The 22,236-nt window shown below is 44.6% G+C and overlaps 3 protein-coding genes across 3 annotated transcripts in view; 2 read left to right on the top strand and 1 right to left on the bottom strand.

Annotated features, from left to right (window-relative positions):
• The window catches only part of LOC138370185 (uncharacterized), a 50,915-nt gene extending 31,104 nt beyond the window's left edge, over nt 1-19,811 (top strand). The window contains exon 2 of the mRNA XM_069334174.1: nt 18,557-19,811. Within this exon, the coding sequence (XP_069190275.1) occupies nt 18,557-19,811 (1,255 nt within the window). The remainder of the gene's footprint in view (nt 1-18,556) is intronic.
• LOC123758661 (neuron navigator 2) overlaps nt 1-22,236 on the bottom strand; it is a 160,002-nt gene that overhangs the window by 61,064 nt on the left and 76,702 nt on the right.
• On the top strand, nt 20,011-20,997 carry LOC138370186 (uncharacterized). Its single transcript, XM_069334175.1, has one exon. The coding sequence runs from the start codon at nt 20,011-20,013 to the stop codon at nt 20,995-20,997; it is 987 nt and encodes a 328-aa protein (XP_069190276.1).

Genomic DNA, 22,236 nt, shown 5'->3' on the forward strand with positions numbered 1-22,236 from the left:
TAAAATAAATATATATGAGATTTCAGTTTCGAGTGATTTGTTTTACCAAAGCGCAGGAAGTGGAAACTGGCTTCATAGAATATTATACTCTTTTCTCTCATATATATTTTATGTGAGAGAGAGAAATATAAGGAACATGATCAAGACACAAATACTCAGGAATATTGACAAAATAAACAAGATAGATAATATTTTAATTAAGAACCAGGAGCCAGATTCACGAAGCAGTTACGCAAGCACTTACGAACGTGTACATCTTTCCTCAATCTTTGACGGCTTTGGTTACATTTATTAAACAGTTTACAAGCATGAAAACTGGCCAATCAACTGTTGTTATTGTTATAAACAGCCTCCTGGTGCTTCGGAGCTCATTAACTGTTTAATAATTGTAAACAAAGCCGCCAAAGATTGAGAAAAGATGTACAGGTTCGCAAGTGCTTGCGTAACTGCTTCGTGAATCTGTCCCCAGCATGGTACCGAGAGAACACACCAGGGCGCCAGACACAGAGAAGAAACACCTCTTCAGGGTAAGGCCAGTAAGCGAGTGGGACCACACACAAGCGGAAATAGAAGATGCTACACACATCCTTAGTTTTAACAGAGAACTTGACAAGCAAGAGGTCTGGACTCACTGCATTCGACAACCGGCTTTATGGGGCCCAGGAGCTCAAGCCTGCAAGGTCTGTTTGGTAAGTACGTAAGGACTGCTCGGTGGAGGCATCCACAGGGGGGACACAGAGGTAAGATGGGTTATGACTAAAACATGAGTGGAATACCCAGGGTATAGAAGCATGCCGTCTGCACACACACACACACACACACACACACACACACACACACACACACACACACACACACACTCACACACACACACACACACACACATACACACACACTCACACACACACACACACACACACACACACACACACACACACACACACACACACACACACACACACACACACACACACTCACACACACACACTCACACACACACACACACACACACACACACACACACACACACACACACACACACACACACACACATACACACACACTCACACACACTCTCACACACACACACACACACACACACACACACACACACACACACACACACACACACACACACACACACACACACACTCACACACACTCACACACACACACACACACACACACACACACACACACACACACACACACACACACACACACACACACACACACACACACACACACACACACACACACACACACACACACACACACACACACACACACACACACACACACACACACACACACCAGAGGAAGTAAAGAAATGATTAAGAGGAGCTTGATATGATGAGACCAGAGACCCCTGACAAGATCTCCCGCCTGGAAGCTATCAGACACAGCTGCTCTCTACCCCCTGCAATACAGTCTTCAACTCACTAGAAATGCGACAACTTCGTGGCATTTGGAAAGTGACAAAGGCGGTACCTATATACAAGAAGGAATGGTGGCTGTGAACTACATACCAGTATCATTAACAAGTATTCCTTGTAAAATATTAGAGAGACTTTACCTTACTGCCATGCCTTATTTACTGCCATGCCTTATTTACTGCCATGCCTTATTTACTGCCATGCCTTATTTACTGCCATGCCTTATTTACTGCCATGCCTTATTTACTGCCATGCCTTATTTACTGCCATGCCTTATTTACTGCCATGCCTTATTTACTGCCATGCCTTATTTACTGCCATGGAAGACAAACAAAACGCTGATGTAATTTACACAGATTTCGCAATAGCCTTCGATAAATGTGACCATGGTGTTATTGCACATAAAATGCGTTCAAAAGGAATTACCGGAAAAATAGGCAGATGGATCTACGATTTCCTGACTAACAAAACCCAATGTGTAATAGTCAACAAAATAAAATCCAGCCCATCATCCGTGAAGAGCTCAGTCCCCCAGGGTACTGTGCTTGCTCCAGTACTTTTTCTCATCCTCATATCGGACATAGACCAGAACACAACCTATAGCACTGTATCATCCTTTGCAGATGACAATAGGATCTTCATGAGAGTAGGCAACATAGAGGACACGGCAAACCTCCAGTCAGATGTAGATCAGGTCTTTCTATGGGCTACAGAAAATAATATGGTGTTTAACGAGGATAAGTTCCAGCTCATGCGCTACGGAAAAAATTTAAATATAAAAACGGAAACCACGTACAAAACTCAGGCAAATCATAACATAGAACAAAAAGGCAATGTAAAGGATCTGGGTGTACTCATGTCGGAAGACCTTACCTTTAAAGAACACAATAAAGTAGCCGTCACAACTGCAAGAAAAATGACAGGTTGGATAACAGGAACCTTTCACACTAGAGATGCTATACCGATGACGATACTCTTCAAGACGCTTGTGCTCTCTAGAGTGGAGTACTGCTGCACAATGACAGCCCCTTTCAAAGCTGGAGAAATTGCTGACCTGGAGAGCGTGCAGAGATCCTTTACTGCTAGAATCCGCTCAGTAAAACATCTAAATTACTGGGACCGACTAAAGAGCCTAAATCTGTATTTTCTTGAGCGCAGGCGGGAGAGATACATAATAATTTACACGTGGAAAATATTAGAGGGGCTGGTCCCAAACCTGCACACAGAAATAACATCACATGAGACCAGAAGGTATGGCAGGATGTGCAGAATACCCCCGTTGAAAAGCAGAGGTGCAACAGGTACTCTGAGAGAGAACTCTATCAACATCAGAGGCCCGAGACTGTTCAACACGCTTCCACTACACATAAGGGACGTAACTGGCCGACCCCTCACAGTGTTCAAGAGAGAACTATCAACATCAGAGGCCCGAGACTGTTCAACACGCTTCCACTACACATAAGGGACATAACTGGCTGACCCCTCACAGTGTTCAAGAGAGAACTATCAACATCAGAGGCCCGAGACTGTTCAACACGCTTCCACTACACATAAGGGACATAACTGGCCGACCCCTCACAGTGTTCAAGAGAGAACTTGATAAGCACCTCCAAAGGATACCTGATCAACCAGGCTGTGACTCATACGTCAGGCTGCGAGCAGCCGCGTCCAACAGCCTGGTTGATCAGTCCAGCAACGAGGAGGCCTAGTCGACGACCGGGTCGCGGAGACGCTAAGAAATCACCTCAAGGTAACCTCAAGGTAGGTGAACAGATGCATCAGTTGAAAGAAACTCTACCCATTTTTTTTTCTGCCTTAACCGGGAATAGAGCCTTTGGACTATGACTGGCGAGTGCTGTCCGTTCGGCGTGCGAGTGTGCGTGCATGTATGTGCGTCCGAGCCAGTGCGTGCGAGCCAGTGCGTGCAAGTGTGCGTGCCAGCCAGTGTGTGCGAGCATGTGCGTGCGAGCATGTGCTTGTATCATTATTCCTCATTCTTTAAATAAGACAACCAACATATAAGGCCAAGAATCTCATTAAAATTAATTTCCGCGTCAAAATTGCCAGCCATGAAACACCGTACTAAGCGCTTCTTCGCGTTCATTATATTATATTATATATATATATATATATATATATATATATATATATATATATATATATTCATTATCGAGATGATACACAAAAAATTAATAAGATTACCGAAAACTGTTTGTGAATGCCAAAACAAGTGACGGGAGACGCCCGCAACGGACTAAATATAAAAATTCAAACATTTCCCTAATGCGTATATCTATTAATTTAACTACTAACACACATTTGTATTAAATAATTATTTAACCAACGATGTAAGACATTTTTTTTTAAAAAGCAAGAGGGACACCAACGCCATTAACAAGAGGAAACTCTTAAACAAACAGCTGACTCTCGGAGCGGGAGGCCATCTTGCAATGACGTCATATGTAAACAAAGACGTCATATGTAAACAAACAACATTTACTCAGCCTTGAAGGACATCTCGATAAACACATTTTCGTCAGATTTGTAAAATTAATCTCAAGTCTCGAAAAGTAAGTAGAACTATGTATTAAAGTTATCAAGATTACAATTTGCGTAGCTTGTATACATGTATTTTGCTGACTTGTATATTAATAGGCAGTTGTGGGAAGTCTGTTGCCGACTCGTGGTCAATTAAAATTAATGTTTTTGCAACTGTGTCAACTAAATGTTACTATTTTTTTTTAATACTTCATTGCACTTTTGTACAAAAGTGAATACAAATACAGAGAAGGAATAGCGTTATGCTAATTATTTGTAATTCCGCGATACAAAACTGAACTTTATATACATTTTGTAATATGATAATTATCAAAAGACACACACAGACACACACACACACACACACACACACACACACACACACACACACACACACACACACACACACACACACACACACACAGTTTAGTTTCAAGTGTAGATATGATAGAGCCCAATAGGTTCAGAAACTTGTACACCTATTGATTGACGGTTGAGAGTCGGAACCAAAGAGCCAGAGCTCAACCCCCGCAAGCACAACTAGGTGAGTACACACACACACACCAAAGGACTGTATATGCACAACCCTCTTAACACCCTTACACTCCCACCTGAACATTTGAAAGACACAAGAGACTTCATAAGAACACTCCCAGCCACTTAAAGATGCTACAGCACAAGGGTCCTGACTTTCCCCTCTGGTCGTACTCTCATTCGGCTAAAAAAAGGGTGGCAGAATTTTTTTGACGCCAACAAAAATAGAATTAAACAGGACGTGAGAGCAGGAGGAGTGTTTAGGGCCAGCAACAAGGGGCCAGTTAGAGGAAGCTGTCTTACACGTAATGAGCGACACCTTGTTAACTTTTGACGGTAAAACTTATAGACAAATAAAGGGAAGAGCAATAGAGGCATCAAGCAGTGTGGTAGTAGCTGAAATATTCGTCCACACAGTCTCTGACTCAGTCACAACACAGCAAGGGCAGAGTTTACTAATATACCTGTGATACATATATCTTGAGGTTATCTTGAGATGATTTCGGGGCTTTAGTGTCCCCGCGGCCCGGTCCTCGACCAGGCCTCCACCCCCAGGAAGCAGCCCGTGACAGCTGACTAACTCCCAGGTACCTATTTACTGCTAGGTAACAGGGGCATTCAGGGTGAAAGAAACTTTGCCCATTTGTTTCTGCCTCGTGCGGGAATCGAACCCGCGCCACAGAATTACGAGTCCTGCGCGCTATCCACCAGGCTACGAGGCCCCTTAACATAACATGAACACCCTACATAGACCATATCTTTGGTATCACGGTGGGAGGCGGACAAGAACTGACGTAGGTTCGAACCCTCATCACGGCCCTTGTGGATTTGTTCATGAGAACTGAATCAGTTCTTTAATTGGGCGAATACATTGCACAAAAACATAAAATTCACATTAGAAATTAATGATACAAGCATATATTTTCCAGATACAAGGGTGTATGTTAAAGACAGCAACAGAACTTAACAAATCACAGTGTTTTGTGGTTTACAAACCATATAAACTAACGAACCTTCATTCATACTTGCTGGACGGTAGAGCGACGGTCTCCTTTCATGCGGGTCGGCGTTCAATCCCCGACCGTCCACAAGTGGTTGGGTACCATCCCTCCCCCTCTCCGTCCCATCCCAATTGCCTTATCCAGACCCCTTCCCAGTGCTATATAGCCATAATGGCTTGGCGCTTTCCCCCTGATAGTTCCCTTTCCTTCACCTTCCTCGCTCGCTTCCCTGTGGATGACCTGTTGATGACCTGTTGATGACCTGTGGATGACCTGTGGATGACCTGTGGATGACCTGTGGATGACCCAGGTACAAGAGGTCTTCACTAATGTCACTGAATCTATGTAAGCTCAGTGGACAGCGCTCGGGGGTTGTTGTCCAAATGGCCCCGGGTTCGATTCCCGGCGGAGGCGGAAACAAATAGGCAGAGTTTATTTCACTCTAATGCCACTGTTCACCTAGTAGTAAATAGGTACCTGGGAGTTAGACAGCTGCTACGGGCTGCTTCCTGGGGGTGTATGCATGTGTTAGAGAGAAATATATGTGGTAGATATAATAGATGAATAATAGATTGGTAAGAAAGGCGGGGTCTAGGAGCTAAATAGCTGGATTCTGCAGACATAACTAGTAAATACACACACACACACACACACACACACACTACCTGACGAAGGATCGCTACAACAGACCAGTGTCTCACACTAAATGTTTTCCTAGGATGAAGGAGGCCAGTATTGCTCTCCCCCCTCCCCCCCCCCCCCTTGGATCCGCCCCCCCCTCCCTCCATCCCCTCAGGCTACGTATTTTCCCCCTCATCCCCTCGGCCTCTCCTCCCTTCCCTCTCCCCAACCCCTCATCCTCCCTTCACCTTCTCTCCCACTCTCCTCAGCTCCTCTCCCTGTCTCGTAATTGTCTCCATTCTCCCTTCCTTCCCTCTCCCCCTCCTCTCTCTCTCTCTCTCTCTCTCTCTCTCTCTCTCTCTCTCTCTCTCTCTCTCTCTCTCTCTCTCTCTCTCTCTCTCTCTCTCTCTCTCTCTCTCTCTCTCTCTCTCTCTCGCTCTCTCTCTCCTTCTCTCTCATGGTAAGCCTTACCTTACTAGTTTTCCCTGGAACACAATCTGCCAATCGGGTTTACCTCCAGGTCCCCAATAACCTTTGGGTGTACAGATGCGAAGAGTTAAGGAATGTTGTATATCTAACTACTAGGCTAACTACTTACCATCCCTCAGGATATGCAATCCCAGAAGCTAACTCCCAGGTATCTATTTACTACAAGGTGAACAGAGGCATGAGGTGAAGGTAAACGCCGCCAACTCGTTTAGAACCCGGGACTTAAACGGCTGAGAATCGAAGTCGTTCACCGCCTGACCACTGCCATAACCAATATTATAAGTTTCTACAGTATCAGTGAACAAGTTACAGCACCGCTCCTGGGCCTGGTAAGTCCACTACGGGCTCACCATAGCCCGTGCTACCTGCAACTTTTTGTTCCGTGTAGCTGAATGTATAACAACCCCCAACAACCAATGTAATTGATGTTTTGTATAAATAACATCTTTACTGACAAAAATTACATTTTGCCTAATTTGAGGAAATTCAATTAGGTCTTGTGAGAGTGAGGATAATGCTGGCACTCACCGTCACTCAGCACTCAGCCTTATACACACGACAACAGCTCTAAACTCCAGGCTGAAGCACACACACACACACACACACACACATATATATATATATATATATATATATATATATATATATTAGTATATTTTGGTAGCAGTCTTTCCTGTAGACATATTTTATTAAATATGACCGAAAAAGTAAGATTAATAATTCTAACACGAATTTTCTCAATCTTTCGTACATTATGCTTCACTGTTGGAGGTAAATCAAAAATCACTTCTCCAAAATTCATTTTTATTTCTAGTCTGACGCGACACGGGCGCGTTTCGTAAAACTTATTACATTTTCAAAGACTTCACAAATACACAACTGATTAGAACTTACGTTTCCCTGATTTTATATCTACATTTGAGTGAGGTGGGAAGGGTGATGTGGCATTACATTTGAGTAAGGTGGGAAGGATGATGTGGCATTAGAGGATATTAATAGGGTATTAAAAGTATCAACACAAGACAGAACACGAAACAATGGATATTGAATAGAAGTGTTTGTAGAAAGCCTATTGGTCCATATTTCTTGATGCTTCTATATTGGAGCGGAGTCTTGAGGTGGGTAGAATATAGTTGTGCAATAATTGGCTGTTGATTGCTGGTGTTGACTTCTTGATGTGTAGTGCCTCGCAAACGTCGAGCCGCCTGCTATCGCTGTATCTATCGATGATTTCTGTGTTGTTTACTAGGATTTCTCTGGCGATGGTTTGGTTATGGGAAGAGATTATATGTTCCTTAATGGAGCCCTGTTGTTTATGCATCGTTAAACGCCTAGAAAGAGATGTTGTTGTCTTGCCTATATACTGGGTTTTTTGGAGCTTACAGTCCCCAAGTGGGCATTTGAAGGCATAGACGACGTTAGTCTCTTTTAAAGCGTTCTGTTTTGCGTCTGGAGAGTTTCTCATGAGTAGGCTGGCCGTTTTTCTGGTTTTATAGTAAATCGTCAGTTGTATCCTCTGATTTTTGTCTGTAGGGATAACGTTTCTATTAACAATATCTTTCAGGACCCTTTCCTCTGTTTTATGAGCTGTGGAAAAGAAGTTCCTGTAAAATAGTCTAATAGGGGGTATAGGTGTTGTGTTAGTTGTCTCTTCGGAGGTTGCATGGCTTTTCACTTTCCTTCTTATGATGTCTTCGATGAAACCATTGGAGAAGCCGTTATTGACTAGAACCTGCCTTACCCTACAGAGTTCTTCGTCGACTTGCTTCCATTCTGAGCTGTGGCTGAGAGCACGGTCGACGTATGCGTTAACAACACTCCTCTTGTACCTGTCAGGGCAGTCGCTGTTGGCATTTAGGCACATTCCTATGTTTGTTTCCTTTGTGTAGACTGCAGTGTGGAAACCTCCGCCCTTTTCCATGACTGTTACATCTAGAAAAGGCAGCTTTTCTAGAAAAGGCAGCAAAGGAAAGGCAGCTAGAAAAGGCAGCAAAGGAAAAGGATGGGAAGCTGCCTTTTCTAGATGTAACAGTCATGGAAAAGGGCGGAGGTTTCCACACTGCAGTCTACACAAAGGAAACAAACATAGGAATGTGCCTAAATGCCAACAGCGACTGCCCTGACAGGTACAAGAGGAGTGTTGTTAACGCATACGTCGACCGTGCTCTCAGCCACAGCTCAGAATGGAAGCAAGTCGACGAAGAACTCTGTAGGGTAAGGCAGGTTCTAGTCAATAACGGCTTCTCCAATGGTTTCATCGAAGACATCATAAGAAGGAAAGTGAAAAGCCATGCAACCTCCGAAGAGACAACTAACACAACACCTATACCCCCTATTAGACTATTTTACAGGAACTTCTTTTCCACAGCTCATAAAACAGAGGAAAGGGTCCTGAAAGATATTGTTAATAGAAACGTTATCCCTACAGACAAAAATCAGAGGATACAACTGACGATTTACTATAAAACCAGAAAAACGGCCAGCCTACTCATGAGAAACTCTCCAGACGCAAAACAGAACGCTTTAAAAGAGACTAACGTCGTCTATGCCTTCAAATGCCCACTTGGGGACTGTAAGCTCCAAAAAAACCCAGTATATAGGCAAGACAACAACATCTCTTTCTAGGCGTTTAACGATGCATAAACAACAGGGCTCCATTAAGGAACATATAATCTCTTCCCATAACCAAACCATCGCCAGAGAAATCCTAGTAAACAACACAGAAATCATCGATAGATACAGCGATAGCAGGCGGCTCGACGTTTGCGAGGCACTACACATCAAGAAGTCAACACCAGCAATCAACAGCCAATTATTGCACAACTATATTCTACCCACCTCAAGACTCCGCTCCAATATAGAAGCATCAAGAAATATGGACCAATAGGCTTTCTACAAACACTTCTATTCAATATTCATTGTTTCGTGTTCTGTCTTGTGTTGATACTTTTAATACCCTATTAATATCCTCTAATGCCACATCATCCTTCCCACCTTACTCAAATGTAATGCCACATCACCCTTCCCACCTCACTCAAATGTAGATATAAAATCAGGGAAACGTAAGTTCTAATCAGTTGTGTATTTGTGAAGTCTTTGAAAATGTAATAAGTTTTACGAAACGCGCCCGTGTCGCGTCAGACTAGAAATAAAAATGAATTTTGGAGAAGTGATTTTTGATTTACCTCCAACAGTGAAGCATAATGTACGAAAGATTGAGAAAATTCGTGTTAGAATTATTAATCTTACTTTTTCGGTCATATTTAATAAAATATATATATATATATATATATATATATATATATATATATATATATATATATATATATATATATATATATATATCACAGTTGATCTTGAGAATCGACTTGAGAATGGTCCAGGATGGACTGAAACGTCGTCGTCCCTTCACCTTCTAGTGTGTGGTCTGGTCAACATACTTTAGCCACGTTATTGTGACTCATCGCCTTCTTGAGGTTATCTTGAGATGATTTCGGGGCTTTAGTGTCCCCGCGGCCCGGTCCTCGACCAGGTCTCCACCCCCAGGAAGCAGCCCGTGACAGCTGACTAACACACAGGTACCTATTTTACTGCTAGGTAACAGGGGCATAGGGTGAAAGAAACTCTGCCCATTGTTTCTCGCCGGCGCCTGGGATCGAACCCAGGACCACAGGATCACAAGTCCAGCGTGCTGTCCGCTCGGCCGACCGGCTCCCTCATCACAGTTGATGAAGGACACAGAGGCATCAAGCGAGGTACTGGCAGGAGTCTCACAACCGCTGCCACTATCATCCAGTGCGCTTCCCGCTCTTGTTATTGTTGGCCGCCCGCCGCCCCGCTTCCTGCCCCACCACACAACAATGGATAAAGGACATTTGATAGCAACTCCAGTGTGATTTAGTGGTGAGGGGGAGACGGTGTGAGGGGAAGCAAGAAGTGGTGGGAATGTTTGGGTTAGGTGTGAGGGAAGGTTTAGTACAGGCGGGGAGGGTAGAGTACATTGTGGTCACGACTACACCTTAGCCTCATCTTTCATTACAGGAGGGAGGTGGTGGCCAGAAATTATTAGAGAAGGGCAAGATAAAAGTATATTATATATATATATATATATATATATATATATATATATATATATATATATATATATATATATATATGTGTGTGTGTGTGTGTGTGTATATCACGAAAATAAATACGTGATTAAAAATGTGACAATGTCAGACCACGACATTGACTCCTTCCAAGACTCCTTCTGAAGATGTATTAATATACGAAAGTACTTAAGGAAATTCCTGTTTTATTTTTCCTCCGTGGTCTGATATTGTCTCACATATATATATATATATACCTATATTGGTGTATACTGGCAGCAGGTTTTCTTTCAAACATGTTTCATTGAATATGACCGCATATTCTGTATTTATTATTTTCTGGTTTAGGGCTTCTATCCCTCTAACTATTTTCTTAGCATCAGGGCTTAATTGAAATAGGAGTTCTCCAAAACTCATTTTCGTACTTTTAAGGTGAAGAAAAGAAGTGATTTACTATAGAGTGTATTACACTTATTTGTATAATTTGCACGACGTTTCGAACCTCCATGGTTCATTCTCAAGTGAACAGATCTTACAATACTAGTTGATTTTATACCCGCATTAGGTCAGGTGATAATACAATGAAGGTGAAAACATGGGGGGATACATAAGGGATAAACATAGGGGCTGCAGAAGGCTTATTGGCCCATACGAGGCATCTCCTATCTAAACACAAAGATTAATCCAGTGTAATTGGCCTGTTATGTTGGGCATTGTCTTCTGTGTTGGCATCGATATGTTCTTGTCTTGTCCTTACTCTCATGGTGGGTAGAGTAAATAGTTCCGTGATTTGGGTGTTCATGGTAGGTCGCTCTATTCTTATGTGAATTGCCTCAAGAATTTGTAATCTTCTTGAATCTTGGGTTTTGTCTATTATGCAAGTATTCTTGTTCAACATTTCTCTTGTTAGAGTAATGTCATGGGCTTGTCTCATGTGATTCCTAGGGGCACCAGATTGAAGATGGCATGTATAAAATCAACTAGTATTGTAAGATCTGTTCACTTGAGAATGAACCATGGAGGTTCGAAACGTCGTGCAAATTATACAAATAAGTGTAATACACTATAGTAAATCACTTATTTTCTTCACCTTAAAAGTACGAAAATGAGTTTTGGAGAACTCCTATTTCAATTAAGCCCTGATGCTAAGAAAATAGTTAGAGGGATAGAAGCCCTAAACCAGAAAATAATAAATACAGAATATGCGGTCATATACATATATATATATATATATATATATATATATATATATATATATATATATATATATATATATATATATATATATATATATATATATATATATATATATATATATATATATATATATATATATATATATATATATATATATATATATATATATATATATATATATATATATATATATATATATATATATAATTTAAAGACCCTTTACTGTATATCGTCATAGAACAAAGCCACGTAACAAACTACTTACATAGTTAACCAAACGAAGAAGTTCACGTTCAATCATGGCTGTAAATACTCATTCTGAATTACAATTATAAACCCAAGAGATTCTAGATATTTATGCAATCGCAAAACAATGATAACAAAAGGTAGATTATCAATCACACACAACTAAACCAACTAATATTACCAAATAATTAACACCAATATTATGCTTAGTACCTCAAGTAACGCTGAGATAATATAAGATATCTCTCAATAGAAACAAAAACTCAAATCAAGGGAGACTTAAAAAAATATTAAAGTTTACCTGAAGCACGAGTAAGGGACAAACTAAAACATTGATAAAGTTTACACAGTATACAAGTGTTCCGTTGAAGCATTATTATTGAGGAGAGGCCGGGCACTCACTCATATATAAGACGTCATTATACACAAAGGTTGGTTCATCTCATAGTGATTCCGCTCACCAGACCAACAATCCCTTCCAGGAGTCAGATTTTAAAATCTTAGCTACCTGGGAAGGGTTCTGGGAGTTCTTATACTCCCCGAGTCCAGCCCGAGGCCAGGCTTGACTTGTAATAACTTGGTCCACCAGGCTGTTGCTTGAAGCAGCCCGCAGGCCCACATACCCACTACAGCCTGGTTGGTCCGGCATTTCTTGCAAGAACTTATCTAAGTGCCTCTTGAATACATCCACCTTTGTTCCGGCAATATTTGTAATGCTTGCTGGGAGGGTACTCACCTAGTTGAGCTTGCGGAGGTTGAGCTGTGGCTCTTTGAGCCCGCCTCACAACTGCCAATCAATCAACTTATTTTCTTTCCAGACACACACAGGAAGCAGCCCGTAGCGGCTGTCTAACTCCCGGACCCTAGGACTATGAATCCCGAGCGCTGCCCACTCAGCCGTCAGGCCCCAACACCCACTCGGGGTGCTGAATAGCTGTGAACCTCTGATGTTCAGACAGTGTTCTCTGTGCCTATGGCACCTCTGCTCTTCACTGATTCTATCTGCATTTCCTTCCATATATTTCGCTCCAGTACGTCGTTATTCTACTGTGTCTGATTCACGTATAATGGAGTCAATATAGCAGAGGACTGCGGCCTCGCTGGAATAATAATGCTTCAACTGAACACTTGTATACTGTGTAAACTTTATCAATGTATTAGTTTACCCTTTACTCGTGCTTCAGGTAGACTTTATTATTCTTTAGTCTGCCGTAATTTGATTATTTTGAGTGATGTCTTGTCTTTTATTTCTGATTTACGTCAGTTAAACACTAGTAGCCATTTATTGGACCATTCCTTCAATTTGTCCAGGTCATCTTGTAGCCTCTGGCTGTCGTCCTCCGTCTTAATCCTCCTCATATTTTTAGTATCATCAGCAAACACTGAAATGAGTCTATACCCTCTGGAAGATCGTTTATATATATCAGAAACAGGGCCTAGATTCACGAAGCAGTTACGCAAGTACTTACGAACGTGAATATCTTTTCTTAATCTTTGGCGGCTTTGTTTACAATTATTAGACAGTTAATGAGCTCCGAAGCACCAGGAGGCTGTTTATAACAATAACAACAGTTGATTGGCAAGTTTGCATGCTTGTAAACTGTTTAATAATTGTAAACAAAGCCGCCAAAGATTGAGAAAAGATGTACACGTTCGTAAGCACTTGCGTAACTGCTTTGTGAATCTGGCCCCTGGATGGGGCCAAGTTCCTGTGGGACTCCGCTGGTGACATCTCTCCATTCTGAGGTCTCACCCCTCACAGTAACTAACCGTTTTCTGTTGCTTAGGTACTCTCTCTTATCCACGAAGTATCTTATCTGTTACTTCTGCCTGCTTCTCCAACTTACTCACCAGGGGCCAGATTCACGAAAGCACTTACGGAAGCACTTACGAACGTGTACATCTTTCCTCAATCTTTGACGGCTTTGGTTACATTTATTAAACAGTTTACAAGCATGAAAACGTCCCATTCAACTGTTGTTATTGTTATAAACAGCCTCCTGGTGCTTCGGAGCTCATTAACTGTTGAATAATTGTAAACAAAGCCGCTAAAGATTAAGAAAAGATGTACAGGTTCGTAAGTGCTTGCGTAACTGCTTCGTGAATCTGGCCCCTGGCTCTTATAGGGGTACTCTGTGTACTCACCTATTTGTACTCGCCTAGGCGTGCTTGCAAGGTCGAACATCTGCTCTTAAGCTCCGTCTTTCGACCTTTAATTCAAAGCAGTGATTCTTCACTCGATTTTCTTATCATATTTACATTTAAAACTGTGTGTTTTAAATGTAAATATGTAAATGTATGACTTAGTTCAACAACTTGCTCATCTAGTCCGTTAATTCCAGTTATTTACGACTCTTACGCTGTAAAAGTTCTTTCTAACATCTCTGTTTCCAGTTTCCAATTATGTCCTCACCTTCTTCTGTTCCATTATTTTAACATTGTTTACATATAGACATTGTCAATCTCCCGTAGTATCTTGTATGTCGTTATCATATCTGCCCCTATTCATGCTTTCCTCCAGCGTAGTGAGGTCTAATTTCCGCAGTCTTCAGAGCTCATGCCCCTTAGCTCAGGAACGAGCCTTGTTGCCCATTTTGAGTGTTTGCATGTGAGTGCGCGTGCGTGCGTGCGTGCGTGCGTTGTAAGTGCAGCCACCCAGCTGTTGTGATATATTAAGTCAGCGAGTGCAAAACCAGGCCACACCCAGCCCTGACACACCCCCCTCCCGTGACCCTGAACTGGTACTCTGACCCTGTGACCTCTGACCCCTTACGCTGACCTCTGACCCTCATATGCAATTTGAACTCATTATAAAGCTCAACAAGAGATAACAACACAACAATAAGTGAGTTAAAAGGTGCCTGTGACACGAGTGTTGTCGTGAGCGCTCCGCAGACACACACACACAAGACCCACCACAGACACACACACACACACACAAGACCCACCACAGACACACACACACACAAGACGGCTCTGGCTGGGGCCAGGGAACGTATGGTAGAGCTCAGACAGACAGACTGGGAAACTTATCAGTGGTCTCAACTCTCACACGCCACTAAGCCTATCATGGAATGATATCAACAAGATCAAAGGGCAAAATGCTGCAGAGATCTCGCACCCTAATCCTCTGTACAGAGCAAATGAGCTTGTTGATGCTTGGGCCACCACTTCCAGCTTTGACAGTCTTCCTCTACCCTCACAGATTGAAATAAATAATAAATATGCTGATAGAGCGAGGCTCCTTGACTTCATGCTTCATCAAGAGGATGACTGTGACATGCTTTTTACTGAATACGAACTTGACTCTGCTCTACATAAAGTTAGAGCTACATCACCCGGGGAGGATGGAGTTACTTACGGCATACTGCATTCGCTCCTGCTAGTTCCAGGGAATCCCTTGCTTCAATTGTATAATATGAGCTATGTCACCGGGAAGCTTCCGAAGTTATGGACCAACAGTCTTATTATTCCCGTTCCTAAACCTAACCAAGGGCACAGGAGTGTAACGAGAGATTTTGAACTGGGCACTCCACAGGGAGGTGTTCTTAGTCCTACTCTGTTCAATGTGTTAATCAATGCACTTCTAAACTCAGTAACTAGGAGGCCCAGCGAACACACCATTAGCTATGCGGATGATATACTGATCCACACCAATGGGTATATCAACACCCAAAATGTTCTGAACTCTGAAAGCTCCTGAACCAACGCCCACCCAGACGGGGTGGGACCGTCACCCACCCAGACGGGGTGGGACCATTCGCAAGATACAGTTGCATGATGGCTCTCTGCTCGACTAAGTAACCAGATACAAATACCTTAGTCTTGAGGTTCCACTGTACCGTAATGTTGTAGCCAGACTGTGTCGCCAATGTAGAGAGGAGAGGCTCCGTGCTCTCAAGGCTGGGGCAGGCTGCCATCCAAGCTATGGTGCAAATGTGAGACTTGTCAAAATGATGTATCTCTCATATATTAAGTCTCTGATTGATTATGCTGCACCCCATGCTTGCTCTAGTGCCTGAGAGAATGCTTGAAGGGCGGGAAAAGATGCTAAACGAAGCCATGAGGATTATCCTCGGATGCTCCCGTACAACTAAATTACTAAACATGAGGAAGGAACTGAATATTTCATGTGTAAGTGATCGTATCACTGACATTAATGCTTTAATTGGTATCAAGATGCTTAGGCTAACCCACCCTAACCCCTGCACTGAAGCCCTCTTCCTTGAAGGTCAGCATCCCTCCAAATGGATTACCAAAACTGCCACTGTGCTCAGAATATATTTATTTATTTATTTATTTATTTATTTATTTATTTATTTATTTATTTATTTATTTATATATATACAAGAAGGTACATTGGGATTGTGAGGATACATAGCATAGTAATTACAATCTTGTAAAGCCACTAGTACGCGCAGCGTTTCGGGCAGAATGTATAATATTCCTCACCTCTACCAAGAGAGACAAGAACAACACTTTCCTGCCCCATGGGAGATCACTCCTTTCCCAATTACTGTCCCATCTTTCCCACCTCAAGAAGCTGATTAAAGCCCAAGCCTTGCTTCGACAATCTTGAGGTTATCTTGAGATGATTTCGGGGCTTAGTGTGCCCGCGGCCCGGTCCTCGACCAGGCCTCCACCCCCAGGAAGCAGCCCGTAGCAGCTGTCTAACTCCCAGGTACCCATTTGCTGCTAGGTAACAGGGGCATCAGGATGAAAGAGACATTTTGCCCATTTGTCTCCGCCTTCACCGGGGATCTAACCCGGGACTTCAGGACTACGAATCCGAACCGCAGTCCACCCAGCTGTCAGTCACCCAGACACAAAGTACCCAAGAAACAAAGTACAATGCCTTAAGCCAAATTGATGCTTTAGTCAGAGAGCGTTCCCTTTCCCAGATTATGTACACTGATGGATCCTTGCATCAGTCCCATGGTGCAGCTGGAAGTGCAGTTGTTGTGACAGGGAGAGATGGTTCCTTCTCCCATGAGTGTGGAGCGCGTCTCAGTAACTGGGCCTCCACTCTTCAAACAGAATTGGTTGTCATAATCCTTGCACTCGAGCGCGTACATGAATCCAAAGTTGACACGCTAATTGTAAGTGACTCCTTGTCATCTTTGACTGCCCTCAGCTCCTCAAGGCATAACTGTGACGTGCTTATCTCTGAAGCTAGACACAGATATAGTGAAATAATCAATGATGGAGTCAGAGTTTGTCTCCTGTGGATTCCTTCCCATATTGGTCTCCGAAGAATGATAGAACTGATGAGTTGGCCAAGACTTTTGCGCGTAAAGAGGGAATTGATTACCAACTTGGACTGCCTTTGAGCAGCCTGAGGGCAGAACTATTCCGGGAACATCAACAAAATCTCGTAGACTTGAGGCAAAATGAAATTCACACCAGTTGCTCCATCTATCATCATTCTATTATGCATTTTATTATTGTTACGCACGTCTATGGGACATCCAATAATGTTAGCAGACTTCTAGATGTTACCACTGCTAGGCTTAGGCTCGGCTACAAGTACCTCTGACAGTTTGTAACATCTGCTGATGTAGATTTGACTAAATGTAAACTCTGTCAGCAGAACTATTCGCATACTTTGCGTCATTATAGCACGTGCGTGCAGAGTTGGATTGGGCGCCGATTCTAACATCGAATCATTCCCGTGTAATTAATTTCACACCCTTAAGTTTCCAAGGTCATCGGTTATAGTGGGGATCAAGCCCCAAGGTTGATTAATTAGCGTGATCGATCCAGACCTCGATCATTGCTCGGTGTTGCTGGTCTGGTGGTGGCAGCGTAGAGGCGACTCTAGGGTTTTGCTCAAAGCCTAGGTCACGTCATACTGGGTGTAGAATCCTAAGTCGGTCAATCGTCTTAGGACCACGTGGCGTGGAGTTGGCTTTGGTAAAAGTTTTGGAGTCCCTTGGTAGAGAATAAAAAGTAAGAATACGGGTAGAGGGCAAAGAAGGAAAGAGAACTGAGAGAACCCTAACCCGTGTTACAACGGGCTTACCTTAGCCCGTGCCGGGTAAGTCCACTACGGGCTCACCATAGCCCGTGCTACTTGCCCCGCTCCTGTGCCAGGTAAGTCCACTACGGGCTCACCATAGCCCGTGCTACTTGAAACTTTTTGTTTCCAGTAGCTGAATGTTAAACAACTCACACACACCACTACGACAGTCACATGTACACACCAGGATACAGGCTTTTCTCATGTTACAGAAAACACACATTACAGCACGGGGGGTTACCTTGCCTTGATGGGGTTCCCGGGATCAATATCCATGCGGCCCGGTCTCTGCTCTGGCCGCCACAGCCTGGTGGATCATGTACACTTTGAAGTGCATTTATTACGGTTATTCCCCTTAAATTTAGAGGGGAAATCTTCTTATAGAGTAAGTTCTCTAGCCTTGAATGGGTATGTTAGTGTGCAACAGTGTTCCACCCCAGAGAGCTCTAGTGTGCAACAGTACTCCACCCCAGAGAGCTCTAGTGTGCAACAGTGTTCCACCCCAGAGAGCTCTAGTGTGCAACAGTGTTCCACCCCAGAGAGCTCTAGTGTGCAACAGTGTTCCACCCCAGAGAGCTCTAGTGTGCAACAGTACTCCGCCCCAGAGAGCTCTAGTGTGCAACAGTGTTCCACCCCAGAGAGCTCTAGTGTGCAACAGTGTTCCACCCCAGAGAGCTCTAGTGTGCAACAGTGTTCCACCCCAGAGAGCTCTAGTGTGCAACAGTACTCCACCCCAGAGAGCTCTAGTGTGCAACAGTGTTCCACCCCAGAGAGCTCTAGTGTGCAACAGTACTCCACCCCAGAGAGCTCTAGTGTGCAACAGTGTTCCACCCCAGAGAGCTCTAGTGTGCAACAGTACTCCACCCCAGAGAGCTCTAGTGTGCAACAGTGTTCCACCCCAGAGAGCTCTAGTATGCAACAGTGTTCCACCCCAGAGAGCTCTAGTATGCAACAGTGTTCCACCCCAGAGAGCTCTAGTGTGCAACAGTGTTCCATCCCAGAGAGCTCTAGTGTGCAACAGTACTACACCCCAGAGAGCTCTAGTGTGCAACAGTGTTCCACCCCAGAGAGCTCTAGTGTGCAACAGTGTTCCACCCCAGAGAGCTCTAGTGTGCAACAGTACTACACCCCAGAGAGCTCTAGTGTGCAACAGTGTTCCACCCCAGAGAGCTCTAGTGTGCAACAGTACTCCACCCCAGAGAGCTCTAGTGTGCAACAGTACTCCACCCCAGAGAGCTCTAGTGTGCAACAGTGTTCCACCCCAGAGAGCTCTAGTGTGCAACAGTACTACACCCCAGAGAGCTCTAGTGTGCAACAGTGTTCCACCCCAGAGAGCTCTAGTGTGCAACAGTGTTCCACCCCAGAGAGCTCTAGTATGCAACAGTGTTCCACCCCAGAGAGCTCTAGTATGCAACAGTGTTCCACCCCAGAGAGCTCTAGTGTGCAACAGTGTTCCACCCCAGAGAGCTCTAGTGTGCAACAGTACTACACCCCAGAGAGCTCTAGTGTGCAACAGTGTTCCACCCCAGAGAGCTCTAGTGTGCAACAGTGTTCCACCCCAGAGAGCTCTAGTGTGCAACAGTACTACACCCCAGAGAGCTCTAAGTGTGCAACAGTGTTCCACCCCAGAGAGCTCTAGTGTGCAACAGTACTCCACCCCAGAGAGCTCTAGTGTGCAACAGTGTTCCACCCCAGAGAGCTCTAGTGTGCAACAGTACTCCACCCCAGAGAGCTCTAGTGTGCAACAGTGTTCCACCCCAGAGAGCTCTAGTGTGCAACAGTACTCCACCCCAGAGAGCTCTAGTGTGCAACAGTGTTCCACCCCAGAGAGCTCTAGTATGCAACAGTGTTCCACCCCAGAGAGCTCTAGTATGCAACAGTGTTCCACCCCAGAGAGCTCTAGTGTGCAACAGTGTTCCACCCCAGAGAGCTCTAGTGTGCAACAGTACTACACCCCAGAGAGCTCTAGTGTGCAACAGTGTTCCACCCCAGAGAGCTCTAGTGTGCAACAGTGTTCCACCCCAGAGAGCTCTAGTGTGCAACAGTACTACACCCCAGAGAGCTCTAGTGTGCAACAGTGTTCCACCCCAGAGAGCTCTAGTGTGCAACAGTGTTCCACCCCAGAGAGCTCTAGTGTGCAACAGTACTCCACCCCAGAGAGCTCTAGTGTGCAACAGTACTCCACCCCAGAGAGCTCTAGTGTGCAACAGTGTTCCACCCCAGAGAGCTCTAGTGTGCAACAGTACTCCACCCCAGAGAGCTCTAGTGTGCAACAGTGTTCCACCCCAGAGAGCTCTAGTGTGCAACAGTACTCCACCCCAGAGAGCTCTAGTGTGCAACAGTGTTCCACCCCAGAGAGCTCTAGTGTGCAACAGTACTCCACCCCAGAGAGCTCTAGTGTGCAACAGTGTTCCACCCCAGAGAGCTCTAGTGTACAACAGTACTCCACCCCAGAGAGCTCTAGTGTGCAACAGTGTTCCACCCCAGAGAGCTCTAGTATGCAACAGTGTTCCACCCCAGAGAGCTCTAGTATGCAACAGTGTTCCACCCCAGAGAGCTCTAGTGTGCAACAGTGTTCCACCCCAGAGAGCTCTAGTGTGCAACAGTACTACACCCCAGAGAGCTCTAGTGTGCAACAGTACTCCACCCCAGAGAGCTCTAGTGTGCAACAGTACTCCACCCCAGAGAGGTCTAGTGTGCAACAGTGTTCCACCCCAGAGAGCTCTAGTGTGCAACAGTACTCCACCCCAGAGAGCTCTAGTGTGCAACAGTGTTCCACCCCAGAGAGCTCTAGTGTGCAACAGTGTTCCACCCCAGAGCTCTAGTGTGCAACAGTGTTCCACCCCAGAGAGCTCTAGTGTGCAACAGTGTTCCACCCCAGAGCTCTAGTGTGCAACAGTGTTCCACCCCAGAGAGCTCTAGTGTGCAACAGTACTCCACCCCAGAGAGCTCTAGTGTGCAACAGTACTCCACCCCAGAGAGCTCTAGTGTGCAACAGTGTTCCACCCCAGAGAGCTCTAGTGTGCAACAGTACTCCACCCCAGAGAGCTCTAGTGTGCAACAGTACTCCACCCCAGAGAGCTCTAGTGTGCAACAGTACTCCACCCCAGAGAGCTCTAGTGTGCAACAGTACTCCACCCCAGAGAGCTCTAGTGTGCAACAGTACTCCACCCCAGAGAGGTCTAGTGTGCAACAGTACTCCACCCCAGAGAGCTCTAGTGTGCAACAGTACTCCACCCCAGAGAGGTCTAGTGTGCAACAGTACTCCACCCCAGAGCTCTAGTGTGCAACAGTACTCCACCCCAGAGAGCTCTAGTGTGCAACAGTACTCCACCCCAGAGAGCTCTAGTGTGCAACAGTACTCCACCCCAGAGAGGTCTAGTGTGCAACAGTACTCCACCCCAGAGAGCTCTAGTGTGCAACAGTACTCCACCCCAGAGAGGTCTAGTGTGCAACAGTACTCCACCCCAGAGAGCTCTAGTGTGCAACAGTACTCCACCCCAGAGAGGTCTAGTGTGCAACAGTACTCCACCCCAGAGAGCTCTAGTGTGCAACAGTACTCCACCCCAGAGAGCTCTAGTGTGCAACAGTACTCCACCCCAGAGAGCTCTAGTGTGCAACAGTACTCCACCCCAGAGAGCTCTAGTGTGCAACAGTACTCCACCCCAGAGAGCTCTAGTGTGCAACAGTGTTCCACCCCAGAGAGCTCTAGTGTGCAACAGTACTCCACCCCAGAGAGCTCTAGTGTGCAACAGTGTTCCACCCCAGAGAGCTCTAGTGTGCAACAGTACTCCACCCCAGAGAGGTCTAGTGTGCAACAGTACTCCACCCCAGAGAGCTCTAGTGTGCAACAGTACTCCACCCCAGAGAGCTCTAGTGTGCAACAGTACTCCACCCCAGAGAGCTCTAGTGTGCAACAGTACTCCACCCCAGAGAGCTCTAGTGTCTTCAACATTGTCACCACAGGGTTGGCATCCCGTTTGACAGATACTCTTTATCCAACCTGTCATTTTTCTTGGTTTTGACAGCTAATTCATTTTGTTTTTGTCCCTGAGTGACAAGTT

This window comes from Procambarus clarkii, chromosome 31, assembly GCF_040958095.1.
Source record: "Procambarus clarkii isolate CNS0578487 chromosome 31, FALCON_Pclarkii_2.0, whole genome shotgun sequence".
NCBI classification, from domain to species: domain Eukaryota; kingdom Metazoa; phylum Arthropoda; class Malacostraca; order Decapoda; family Cambaridae; genus Procambarus; species Procambarus clarkii.